The 13,831-nt window shown below is 38.5% G+C and overlaps 1 protein-coding gene across 1 annotated transcript in view; it reads left to right on the forward strand.

The window, feature by feature from the left end:
- The window catches only part of DST (dystonin), a gene marked incomplete at both ends in the record, with an annotated part of 299,020 nt that overhangs the window by 211,992 nt on the left and 73,197 nt on the right, over positions 1–13,831 (forward strand). The window contains 7 exons of the mRNA XM_080615920.1: positions 99–225; positions 2,384–2,446; positions 3,409–3,644; positions 5,308–5,437; positions 6,924–7,123; positions 8,531–9,026; positions 9,966–11,440. Of these exons, the coding sequence (XP_080472046.1) occupies positions 99–225; positions 2,384–2,446; positions 3,409–3,644; positions 5,308–5,437; positions 6,924–7,123; positions 8,531–9,026; positions 9,966–11,440 (2,727 nt within the window). The remainder of the gene's footprint in view (positions 1–98; positions 226–2,383; positions 2,447–3,408; positions 3,645–5,307; positions 5,438–6,923; positions 7,124–8,530; positions 9,027–9,965; positions 11,441–13,831) is intronic.

Here is a 13,831-nt window from a genome sequence, read left to right on the forward strand (position 1 = left end):
GGGATTCCCTAGTAGCAAGGTTGTTTCTTTCTCTGTACTAAATCTTTTAAGTCTGAAATCAGTTTTGTAATGAACAAATTACTGTCTTTCTTAACCAGAATTTAAAAGATGAATGGACCTCAAAAGCCCCTGAACTGCAGAAAATGAATAGCAGAGGAACACTGCTGTGTAATCTGATTACTGCTGTGACCTCTCCTGCCAAACTGAGAGCAGTTGCAAAGTCAGGTATGCACCTTCAACTCACTCCAGAAAACTTCTGATGGTAAGAAATGGACTTACAGTGAGTAATGTTCAGTGCTTCACATACCCACAAGTAGGAGAAATACAAACCCTGCTTTTGCAAACACTGCACACCATTGCTGCCACGGAGGTACCTCCTTAATGGCCACAAGGCTATTCTGTGTGACACCAAAGAAGCATATAAAGGTTTACAGAGTCATGGACTTTTTGTTAGAAGGGTGAATAAGGACATGTTTTATTGAAAAAGTGAGCTTACTCATCCTGATACGATAGCATAATTAATGCCAGTTAATGATTTAGTGGAAACAACAGCATGAAAGGGAATCAGCTCCATATCTCAGCATGACTTTTCTGGGCCAAAATGTATTTCCAGTCTGGAGCTTCAGCTAAATCCTTTTTAATGGTAATTGACTTTATAGACAGCAAATCCATTTCCATGATTTTGTGTACTCTACTGTTTAAAAGTTAATTTGTTTTACATAAACCAGTAATTCTGCCAAGTATCATTCAAGCCATAGTTCAAGGCATGTGGTACCTAACGTGTTTTAATGGCCATAAGCACATTTTCGGTCAGTTCTTGAACTAGATCTGGAAACAAATTCGAGTGTGTTGGCCTTCACTGATCATCTGCAGAAGACTGGGACGATAGGGACTGCCAGAGGATACCTATTTGGCAAGAGTAGAACACTTTCTCAGATCTCTTTGTGGTAACTGGTTTCTTTCTTGTTTGAATTTTAATTAAAAAACATTTGAAGAACATTTTGGAATCTTACATGAGGTATTTGGCCTCCTTCCTTAGCCCTTTTCTCTACTCCTTCATATCCAGATAGAAAAATAATGGAATAACTAGCATATGAGAGCAGCTGTAATCCTCCAGATGGGAGAGTATTTGCCCTCCTGGACAAGAGTTGTACTGTGTATCACTTAATCACAGTTATAAATAATGGAGTCCAGCTAACAGAGCATGAAGATTTACAAGGCTCTGGTTGGGACCTGTGACTTCTCTTTTCTGGTTTGTTTTCTCTTGCATCCTCCAGCTGCCACTAATGTGGTCCTCACTGTCCAGCTGGTACTGTGGGGTTGATGCCTTTTCCAAGGCAACCATTAATCTTTCTCTGTCAATTGCTCATCTGGGAATACATATATGCAGGGGAGCAGGAGGTGATTCTCCTTGCAGTTCTCTGTAGCTTGACCATTTGCCCCAGCTCTGTGGTCTGATAGTGTTTTACAAAGCCCATGTAGCCTTGGGTCCAGAGGCTTTGAAACTATGTTTAACTAGTAGGGCTTACCTGGGTGAGTAGCTTGCCTCCAAGTGATAGTAATGACGCCACATTGCAGTCCCTGTCATGTGCTTACGACAAAATAGGGAGATATTTGTCCAGTTGGTAGCAGTGCTTCTAAGCCAGCCATTAACCTAGCACTGCCAAGTCCACCTCATGTCCCTGCACGCCACATCTACACATCTTCGAAATACTTCCAGGGGTGGTGACTCAGCCACTTCCCTGGTGGGTACAGGTGTCCTGAGTAAGCAGTGCCTTTGGATGTGGTGTATGCAATGACCACTTTTATGCTACTTTGCAGTGTAATGTTTAGCGCTCTCCTCAGAGTCTCACTATTTACCAGCTAGCCCTTTCACAGGCCATACCCATACCAAAGGCCATATCCAAAGATGGCTGGGTAAAATCTTGTTCTCAATAGGCAGTAGGGAAGAGGTTCCTTTTGGAGAGAGGAAGGAAGTGATGTTATCCATATGGATGTGCTTAGGCATCATAGTTAGGGCATAGACCTTTGTCTACTATAATAATTTATTCAGCAGAGTATTGTGGGAGCTAAGACTGCTAATATATCATGCACATGTGCATACTTGCATGTGCATCCATGTGCACACCCATCCGCTATGCACATGCTGTGCATATGTGGTACCACTTACATTACTAGATGACTGGAGCAGCTTTAAACATAGAACAACTTTAAAGTATTTAAAGGCTAAAAAAAGAAGGTTATTACAAGGTTAGCATTCAGATATTTCTTTAATATTATAATGACACCTATGTGTCACACTGTTTTGAAGAGGAAATGCAGTGCTGGGGTTTTGGTAGGAAAAGGTCCAAGTAAGCATGGGATTTCATCTCTTAATCCACAGGTGGCACAATGTTAAATGGTGACGAAGGAGCTCCAGGAACTCAGGATTTCCTGAAAAATAAAGGTCAGTAAAAATTTCAGGATGTGATAAAGAAATGTACTTGCCAATTACTGTTAAATATTTAAATATATTTTTTAAATATTGTACGTAAATCTGCTTGTAGCAGTGACTAGTAGACTGAAAATTCACATTATCATAATGTAAGGCAACTATATTGACTAGGGCATGATACTCAAATTAATTCTAAAAATACTTACCTTCAGTATTTTCTTTGAAGACAGATCAAATCGGGCTGTGTTTTCTGAATCAGTATGCACTTCTATAAATGTATACAGGGACAGTTGTTTTAACATAACACATGGCTTTGGAGAAAATTCTGATATGTGTGTATGTGGTTTGAAACTTCGTAACACCCACCAGTGTTCACAACACTCACATACACAGACATACAAAGACACCCATTTTACTTACATTTTTATCACTGTATGTGACCAACCCTTTTACAGAAACAAAGGAATTGACACAGGCACTTTATATGTGCTTATGATACCACGTCCAGAGTCTGCAGTGTCTGCTCTCCTAAACTATAGTCTACTTAATACACCATCTGACTGTTGTGCTCTCTCAATGATAAAATACATTTATAATGATATATGAATGGTGAGCAAAAAATAATTGCAGCAGTGTTAGGCTGTCGTGTAACTAACTAAACTGCAGTCCAGCATGTTCAACTTTTTGTCATGGAATTGTTGCTTAAAATAATAAAATAACAATGAGTAGAAAGATTGGAAGGTATTTGTTTACCTGAAGCTCTTACAACTAGGAACTTATATTAGGTCATTCAGATGTAGTGTTACCACTTACAGAGTGAATTGGAAATAACTTTTAACATGTTCAGTAACTTCTTATTTGGGGACTATTAGCTATTGTAACTCAGAGCACTGTTTAGAGGTTCTTGAAGTCTAAGTTTTGTTTGAAGGGCTTGTAACCTCTAACACAGTCTTTATGCATCTTTCCTTTTACAGAACTGACAACTGTTCAACAAGCCATGTCTGATGTAAATCACAGTTATGAAGATTTGGGAGTTCTATTGAAGGAAAAGATTTCAGAACTAGAAAGTATGCTTTCAGAAATGCAGAATATTCAGGAAGAGTCCACATCAATGATGCAGTGGTTGCAAAAAATGGACAAAACTGCATCAGATTGGGAAGCTGCTCCAACTGATAGTGAAACGGTTAAAGCCCAAGTTGAGCAACATAAGGTGCTTTGTGCCTTTAAAAAATACTCTTTCTTGCAGTTACTGGGCAAATTGTATTTGAATAACTTATATCTCAGCCTAGCTTAATGTTGCAGAGGGTATTTAAATAATCCTAGTAAGCATGCCAGTCAGGCTTAGAGCAAATCTGGCAAACTGTGTCAGTGGAGTAAAAGGAGCACTGTGTCAGAGAGGAGTCATGCAGGTCAGAAAATAATAATTTTGGAGGCCAATTTAAATAGGTGAGGCTGTATTGATTATGCAATAAACTTTTTTGATCTCCTTAGTGGTTTAGAGATATATACCGGGTTGCTTGTAAGATCTGAAGGGCTGTATGTATCCAAAAGCTGCTTCTGCAGCTGCTGGTTCACTGACACTCCACAGACCTCACAGTCGCTGCAGCTGTAGTGGCTTATGTCTGTTCCAAGGCAGTGTTTCTCTTCAGCAGCCATGTTATGCTTGTTAAGTTATATAGCTGCACAATAGCCTCCTCCCTGCTTTTTAATTGATAGAAGAAAAGCACTGAATCAGCAGTAAGCTTCTGTCATGTTTCAGCATTGGAGACATATGCTTTTCTAGCAACGAAGGGCAATATTTACACATATAAAGGCTCATCTGTAAAGGGTAATGTAAGGAAGGGATAGAGAAATTTTTTTCCTTGCCTGTGATTGTGGATAAACAAGGACAGAATTTGCTTCAACTGAGGTTCTTCTTTTATATTTGGGGGGGTCACCCTTAAAAAGTAAGCTGAACAGCTACCGACTTTCCTCAGACTTGGATTACTTTCTGGCCTAAAACTCAGGCTAGATGTGAAAGAAAGCTAGCTCCTTATTTTTCAACAGAGAATGTGCAAAGCTAACATAACCATCTTGCCCCTGGTGTAGTAATAGAGAAGTGTTCACAGTTGGAAAACTGAGTGAGTGCTCAAGTGAAGGTCATCCTTCTGAAGCAGCTGGACCTTTTACTAATTTCTAAATCAAGCACAGTTTGTTCAGTGTTTCTTTTAGTAGGTTTTAGATAATTAAAATGCAGCTCCACAGGGCAAGCTTTGTTACTTAAAAATATTCATGTAAGAGCCCTTTGCGAGGCATGTAAGGACTGTTCATTTCTTTCTTCAAGAACAGCATGAATTAGGAATTGCTGGGGCATCTCAGTCACTTTAAGCTATGGTGGTCATTAACTATGTTCTAGATGAACTACAAGAAGCAGTGTATCTGTGGTAGCAGGACTTCCACGGAGGTAAATAAAGCCACACCGTGCTCCTCTGTGCTGATGCTGAGTTATTTCTGCTGTGAACTGTACTGTGTGTTTGTCAGTTTGTCTTTTGTACAAGAAGGGAATCCAAGTATATGTGAATATGATGAGACCTAGTAGATCTTATTTACTTGAATTCTTCTAGTTCTGTTATTTGTTCAAATTAAACAATGTTATTATTACTGTAGTTTAAATCTGTCAGATTTTCTCTCCCAAAAAAACCCTGACCAGCAACATATGCCATTAAAAAAGTGTTTTGAGAGTCATAGCAGAAAAGTAGTGTGGAAATGTTGGATACTTATTGTTTATCTTCATGCTTAGCATCTCAGTATTATGGACTTCAAACTTTACACTTTACTCTTCTTCTTTATTTATTTATTTATTTATTTACGTATTTTATCGCTTGAATTTGCAGCTTTTTGAAGCTGAATTAAAACAAAGTGCGAATAAAGTGCAGGAACTGAAGGACAAAGTGACAGAGCTGTTGGAGAAGAACCCCGACTCTCCTGAGGCGCCTAAGTGGAGGCAAACATTGGATAAAATAGGTACTTCAGTAAAGCTGTATTATAGCTCAGACTGATTTAGAAGTTGGTTCATTCTGAGTTTTTTAATGTATTAGCTATCACTACTATGTTTAATGTCTTACTCTCTCCTTAATTTTTGGGGAAATAACTCCCTTTACAAGAGTGTAGATCTGGAGTAATTACACGTGTCCATGGTTTTGAATTTATACTGCAATTGTGAAAAGCTATAGGTTGACACCCTGTTTGAGAGGGCTTTATCTTTTTCGATCAGTGTGCAGCTAAAACTCAATGGGTCAGTTACTGCTTGAGATACATGTTTCATGTAAAGAGCAGTCTGAGTTCTTGGTAATGCTCTTTTTCATGCTTTTTTTCCCATGCACTGGTGGCTTTTGTCATTTTGTGATTTTGGTGGCTTTTTGCTATTTTCTAAAATTGATTCCATAAATTTTGCCCTAAGAAATGGAAATTACCATTTTTAGACAATAGATTTTGAGATACTGCTGTGCATAATCATCATGATCTTCTAAAAATTCTTCTTAGGTTTGTAATATTTTAAAGAAATCATAGGTCAGTCTTGTTTCATACTGAAAAGCATTTCTATAGCTACACCAAGAATAATTTTAAAGCTGAGAATTTTTCCGACCTCTCCTGTTTGTAAGTGAAACTCTGAAAAGTTTAAGTAGCAGGTAAGGTCTCCAACAGAACTTGAATAGTGTTGAAAGGGAATTATTATAGGATGAGCAGAGGTCAAAGACAGTGAAGTGGCGAAAAAAACCTGAAAAAACAGGGGTGAAATTCAGGAACAGTGAGACTTACCAAAAGATCGAAGCTGAATGAGCAAGTACTGACAGCATCACAGAGGAAATGGGGAAGTTACAAGACCATAGATTGGCCTAGGTGTGAACCTAACCTCACCCAGCACTTTTGGAATAGGTATGTGCAGAAGTATTCTCATTGCCTGTCACTAGGTACCCGGTTTAGATGTCTAAATGAGGCAGTTAATCTCCACAGGCTCCTAATACAGGCATTTGAAAGAGGTGTGCGCTTTCATAGGGCTGCTCAGAGTAGAAGCTTAAATTAGGGCTTCTGCTCACCCATGTAAAGGTGTCTGCTTCTTTTTACTGAATAAGCAGAAAGATATGTCTGTCTAAATCAGGCAGCTAAGTTATAACTGAGTACAGCCCTTTGGCTTTTACATCATTTGATACCAACGCCTGAATTTGGTGGTATTTCATTTTGTAATATTCTAATCCCATTTTATTACACGCTGTATATTCATTGCTCTAAAAGTTCCATATGTGGCTGTGCTAAACTGCAGACCTTCATCCAAGTGTGTATGGATCTGACTGTTAAAAGATGTATTTGCCGAGTCACTGCAATAAGGCATCTGGAGTTAATCAGCAAGAAGCCTTATTAGAGAGCTCTGTTTATGTTTCATATCTAGTCTGCTGTCTGACAACCCATCTGCTAGAACATGCATGCAATATGTTAACATTATTGTTGTTAGATTCCAAATGGAAAGAACTCAATCAAGTTGCATCTGAAAGACAACAAAAACTGGAGGAGTCTTCAAATTACCTGACCCAGTTCCAGACAGCAGAAACTCAGCTAAAACACTGGCTTGTGGAAAAGGAGCTAATGGTCAGCGTGCTGGGACCACTATCAATTGATCCTAATATGCTCAATACACAAAAGCAACAGGTTCAGGTGAGTAGTGCCAGCATTCATTATTGATTTAAGTTTCTTCTGCTTTTTTGCTACTAGCAAAGTACTGGTTTGCATCTGGATAGAGTACAGTAAAGTTAGTATGAGACATTATAATTTTTTGTCAGCAAATACCAGCTTAAGTCCTACTTGACTACAGTAATGACAAGAAAAAATTATCGTAAGAGTGAAGAGAGATCAGAACAGCTAAAGGAGATACTAATCTTCTGATACAATTTTTTTGTTTTGTCTATACTGTAGTTTCTCTGTAGTCAAATGTAAATGTTCCTTTGAAGTTTTATTAATTTGATTGTGTATATTACATTCTATGGTCAGTCTTCATATACAGTTGATGTTGTAGAACTAGCTTCTTGAGATTTTATTCACTTGATTGTGCCAGTAGCTAACAAAACAATGAAGGCAAGTGGAATGCAGTACTGTGAGTAGATATGGAGCCAAGAGCATGAAAGACTAAAAGTATAATGAAAAAGTGGAATAGTTTACTTACAGAAATACAGCCAACTGCAGACGAAAGAAAAGTGGACAAAGTTGCAGAAACTAGAAATGTTAATTTCAAACATTTATATTGCTGCCAGTTATTTTAAACTGTGATAAGAAATAACATTTTTATTTTGCAAAAATATTATTAAAGCTGGCATATCAATATTGATTAAAATGAAGTGTTTAAAACATGAACTGTGTGTGTGAAATGAGCTAATACTGTGTGAAAATGACTTAATATTGGTTTCTAAGTGCTTCAAAAATCTGGACAGCTGGCATAAAACTTTTGTGTATCACTTAACAGTCCTTGAGAGTTAAATCTAACTGACTTAGAAAGAAAGGGTTTGGAATGTTGTATAAAATAAAGGCATGATACTTGTCCCTTCTTCTGCAAGCACTGTGACTTACTGGCTAAAAAATAAAAAATACTGGGAAGCAGTGGCATAAACTTTAAAGTTCTTACAGAGCACATTCAGTCATTTTGTGAATTATTCAAATATCCTCTGTGCTATAATAATACATTGCAACATAATGTCAGAATATGCTTTCTTTGAAGTTCTATCTTAAGACAAATACTGAAACTGTCTGGGAAGGAAGGCACTGCTTGAAACTAAACAGCAATTATTTTACTTGGTACGGTTACTTAATTACTGTAGTCTTAACAGAATTCTTTACCTGATTGAATTTCCATTAGATGATATGTAAATGAACCTAGTTCTTTGATGTAAATGCTTGGAGACAAGTTTATGTGTAGGAGATGCAATTATTTCACTGGCTTTTAAACTTGGGGATTGATTACTCAATAAGACAGCCTAGCTACTTCAGATTCCACAAGATTTTTGTCAGGAGCACTTTGCTTCTTTTTTTCATGAAGTTAAATGCTTTTTTAAATTTTTCTTTTTTTCCCAGATTCTGCTCAAAGAGTTTGACACCAGAAAGCCACAATACGAGCAATTAACTATGGCTGGTGAAGGGATTCTGAAAAGACCTGGTGAACATCCACCCTCCCATGAAATTGTAAAAGAGCAACTGACAGCTGTGGCACAAAAATGGGACAGCCTGACTGGCCAACTGAGGAACAGATGTGACCGAATTGACCAAGGCATTGTGAAAAGTACAGAGTATCAAAGACTACTCAGAAGTCTGTTTGATAAGCTAAGGGCCTTGGATAGCAAACTAAGCAGCAGCCTGGCTGTGAGTACACAACCTGATGCTGTGAAACAACAGCTGGAAGTTGCTAGAGAAATGAAGGAGGAAATAGAACAGGAAATGAAGAATATAAATGCAGCTCAAGCTCTTTGTGAAGAGCTGTCAACACTGGTTGGAGAAGAGTATTTGAAAGCGGAACTTACGAGACAGCTAGATGGCCTCTTAAAATCGTTTAAGGATATTGAGCAAAAAGCAGGTTAGTATTTATTTAAATAGAAATAGTAACTAAGGCATAAACTAAAGCATCACTTTACACAGATGCTGAGTGAGCTGTGTTTAATGACAGTTCTTTATCAACCCCCAAGCAGTTGTATGTTAGAATTTGGGAGAGTGCCCTTAGCTTAGAAAGGTAACAGCAATACTTGAGATCTCTAGTGAACAGTTTGGAAGAGAATCTGAAGCACAATAGCAGGGGTGCTTTTCTCATCTCTTCTTTCAGGTCCATTCTTCACTGAATTAGAATACCAAAAGAGGATTCTGTTCATTGAGCTACCTAACTGCATAGGTGCAGAGTGTAAGCCAAAATCGTAATTTTGGGGCAAGGACCAGTTAAAGGCTTAGTGAAATGCAATTACGTATAAAACTGCCTGTGACAGAAGTAGGCTGGTAATAGAAAGCCTTCCCTGTGAACAGAAGAACTGAGCAAGTAATACACTGCAAGCAGTATTGTACTTTGTTCTCCCTAACAGCCTCAGTTTTAGCTTTTCAACTTCCTCTGGTCACAAGGAACTTCAAAGGCTCTCCCTAAGAACATGTATTGCCTGCAGACCATGAATTAGACACTGTTAGGCTAGATTACATCATATTCCCTGTGCTTACACTTCATAAGACCATGAAACATGACTCTGTGCTTTTTACCCCTGAAGTCTGCCTGGACACAATTCATGTAGGCACAGACTGGCTAAACTCACCTCAATAGATTCATGTTCACTGCTCTGCTGTAGTACAGGCACAAGTCTGTCCCTTGCAAGAAACTTGGTTGACTTGGTTGTCTTCCATTCGAACACCACATACTAAGGACCAGCTTTCCTTACATTAATGATCATTCATGATAGAATCAATATTAATTATTATTTCTTCACTGAATACTAGCAGGTTCTGAGAATGAACCTCTGTGCTGTCTTCTCTTTTGTAGATAACCATGTTCAGCAGCTTCAGTCGGCGTATGCCACTTCTCATCAGTTCCAGCAAATGTCTAAGGACTTTCAGGCTTGGTTAGGCAAAAAGAAAGAAGAATTGAACCAGGCTCGTCCTGTATCTGCCAAACTTGATACCTTGCAATCACTAATGGAAGAACAGAAAGATTTTAAGAAGACCATGACCAATCAGATTAGTTCATATGAAAGAATTGTTGCTGAAGGAGAACGTATCTTACAGAAGACTCAAGGAGCTGACAAAGCAGCATTACAATCCCAAATTGCTACACTCAGAAGCAACTGGGATGAAATTAATAAGCAGGTAAAAGAAAGACAAGATAAAATAGCAGATTGTTTGGAGAAAGCCCTGAAATACAAGCACCATGTAGAAATTCTGCGGCCATGGATAGAGAAGTGCCAAAGCAACCTGTGTGAATTACAAGTTGGCATAAACCCTGTTCAAATAGAGAATTCTATTGTTCAGGTGAGGGCCTGGCAGAAGGACCTAGATAAACACCATGGGACAGTGGAGCTATTAAATCATACTGCTGAAAATTTGCTCAGTGCAAGTGAAACTGATAAAGAAATTGTTCAGGAGGAGGCTAAGGTGCTGAATCAGAAAGTGAATGTGGTCACAGAACAGTTACATAAGAAGAGAGTGTGCTTGGAAAATATGGCACAAAGACTGAAAGAATTTCAGGAATCATCCAGGGAAACTGAAAAACAACTTAAAAGTGCCAAAGAACATCTGGAAGCTCACGACTCACTTGGACCTCAGTCATTCAGTAACAAACACCTGACAATGATGCAGGCCCAGCAGAAAGCCCTGCAGGCTTTAAAGCCTCGTGTTGATTTAGCAAAAAAGCTTGCCCAGGACCTGGTGGTAGAAGCATCTGATTCAGCAGGTGTTACAGACCTTTTGCTCCAGGCTGAATCTTTGGAGCGAGAATACACTGCTGTGAACCAGGAGGTTGAAGATAGGTGCTCGTTCTTAGAGACAAAACTTCAGGGAATTGGCCATTTTCAAAACAGCATCCGGGAGATGTTCTCTCAGTTTGCAGAGTTTGATGATGAACTTGATAGCATGGCTGCAGTGGGGAGAGATCTCAAGGTACTGCAATCACAGAGAGAGGACATAAAATGTTTTCTGAAAAAGCTGGAAGATCTTATCTTGAATACTGAAAATGCTAATAAAAACTGTAAAATTATGCTAGCCACAGAAGCTGAAGCTTCTCCTGATCTTGTTGGTATAAAAAGAGACTTGGAAGCTTTAAATAAACAGTGCAACAAGTTACTAGACAGAGCAAAAGCCAGGGAAAATCAAGTGGAGGGTACTATTGGCCGTGTGGAGGAGTTTTACAGTAAGCTAAAAGAATTTTCCAGTCTGCTTCGGAGAGCTGAAGAGCATGAAGAATCACAAGGTCCTGTTGGAATGGAAACAGAGACTATCAATCAGCAATTGAATACATTCAAGGTAGGAAAATTTCTTTCTTACTGCTACAAAGTATTCTACCACAATGCAATTTTATTAAATATCGTTGTGAAAGGAATTGATCAAGTGCAGACTTTGAAGGAGTCTTGTTTCACAGCAGTCAGTTCTACCTGTATGTTTTTAATCTGTTTTAAATGGGATATCTTCTTGTGCTCCAGAGAAGCCTTCCTTTGCTATGGCTTAGCAGACATTGTAAACCTTGCATCCCAGCTCACAGGTCCTGCCTCCAGTTCCGTCTTAATCTCTCCTCACTATCTTGTTTCCTTATGCAATCCATCTGCCATTATTGTTTTTGAGGACTGCATATTGTCTCTGTTCTGATGTCCATGTATGACACAAACTTCCTTCTTCACTGTGGTGTGAGTTCTAGACTCCAGTGTTCACATACCAGCCTGTATTCACTTTTCTCATCTGAGTAGTATATTTTTTTTTTTCACATGGGTATAGGCTTCAGCATTTGTAGGTTTAAGGCCTTTTGCCGTTTTCTGTTCTAATACACTGGCCAGTCTTACCTCGCTGAATCCCACCCTTACCTAGAAATACCCTAATAAGAAGAAATCGGGTAAAATAAGCCCCCTTTTATATTGGGAGTTTACCATACCTCACCCAAAATACACTTTGGAGCTTCTGTGTGTAGCTTTTTTAATACGCCAGTTAGCAATCTTTGTCCAGATCAGAAAAATCCATTGCAGTGATAGTGTGTTAATTGTGCTTTGGTACTGAAATGAAATAGATACTTGTTTAGTTTAGGTTACAATAAATGAATTTCTAGTGCTTATTGGAAAGATTTATAAATCCTACAGTTGTAAGCAGTGTTTAAAAAAGATCATAAATCTTCTAATGGCTATATAGTAGCACTGAATGTGCTGCTTTAGTTTTGTTTCAGTCTAATATTGATTTAATGTTTGTAAGACTTGTACATTAGTTCACAGTTAATCATAAAAGCAAACCTTCATAACAGGATTTGATAAACCATGCTGTTAAAAAGATGACCTTGGACAAACGTCATTACATGCTTGGCCCAACAGAGGGTGCTTTTTGCTTGGGTAAATTAAACCACATTAGAAAGGAAAAATAAAACTGAAAAGTTTAATCTGGGAATTTCCAATGCAAGTTACTGTGAGCTGCTATGATCTTTCAGAATGCATAAATAGAGACAAAAATCTTGAACAAATAGTTACACTATGAGAAGATTCCATTAGACTGGGAGGATTAAAATTGTGTTCCAGTCTGTCCTAACAAGTCTATCTCAATTTAAAAGAGAAACAAATGGTTTTTGTTTTTTTTTTTAACGTGGTTAATAAAATACTTTGGATATTGGAAAACAGCAAAAGCTCCTGCTGTGATTGCCCTTGCTTACACTGACCGTACAGGATTTCAGTTGTAGCAAATTTGTGATCTCTTACCACATTCACTGCATTTTCAAACATTAGTTGCAGCTTCAGGTCTTTGTGTGTCTATGTGTGTGTTTGTGTGTATATATATATCTCTATCTTTTTTTGGCTACAAAGAACAATGCTTTTAGAGGGAAGCAGTCCAAAGAACCAACAGTAGAAGAATCCAGATCCCTGTGCATTGTCTCAGTGTTGTACTTCATTAGGGCATTGGAAAAGATGCAACAATTCCATAATTCAGGAGTTAGAGCCTTCTCTCGTCTGTGCAGACCTGTGGGGAGACAGTGTCCAAAACATAGAACCAATGAGCTTGTATGTTAAACCCAAAAAAATCTGAAGAAGTGTAAAGGAGAACAGTGGTTCCGGCATGTTTATATCCAGAAGGCTACTCCAGGATTTTATTTATGTTAGATATTTATGAGCTTAGAAATGTGTTTTGCTTGAAGCGACTATTTTAGGCCATGCTTTTGCTTATGGGTGAAAACACAATTCCATTAAACAGGAGATGAAAAACTATGAAAAGGTGAAGGGGTTGTTTGAATAAGCGATGAGCAAATGCAAGAATAAAGAAGCAAAAGGCGAGCCTTTGAAGAAAGGAAATAGGAAGACCAAGAATGGAAAATTTTACTACGTGAAGGTGATTAGGTAGCAAAGGGATACTTAGAGCAGGAGGATCAGGGTCAATGATTACTCTCCTAGTATTCAGTATGAGTGCTGCTGGAGCACACGAAAATTACAGTTGGTAAATGTACCTCTTCATATGCCTTACCCTCCCAGAGAGCAATTTCACCTGAGGTAGCAAACTGTAGGGAGTCTGGCTCCCACAAATCCTGCTCCACTCGAGGTGTATTTGCTCACATGTTTGTGCACGTACGCAAACACAACCTGAAAACGTGGCTGTGGCCACAAAACCACAATCTGGCTCCTTACAGCTTTAGCTTCTGCGGTCAAGTACAATCAACTTCTGTTCCTCATGAGT

The sequence above is a fragment of the Psittacula echo genome (assembly GCF_963264785.1).
Source record: "Psittacula echo genome assembly, chromosome: 4".
Taxonomy (NCBI): Eukaryota; Metazoa; Chordata; class Aves; order Psittaciformes; family Psittacidae; genus Psittacula; species Psittacula echo.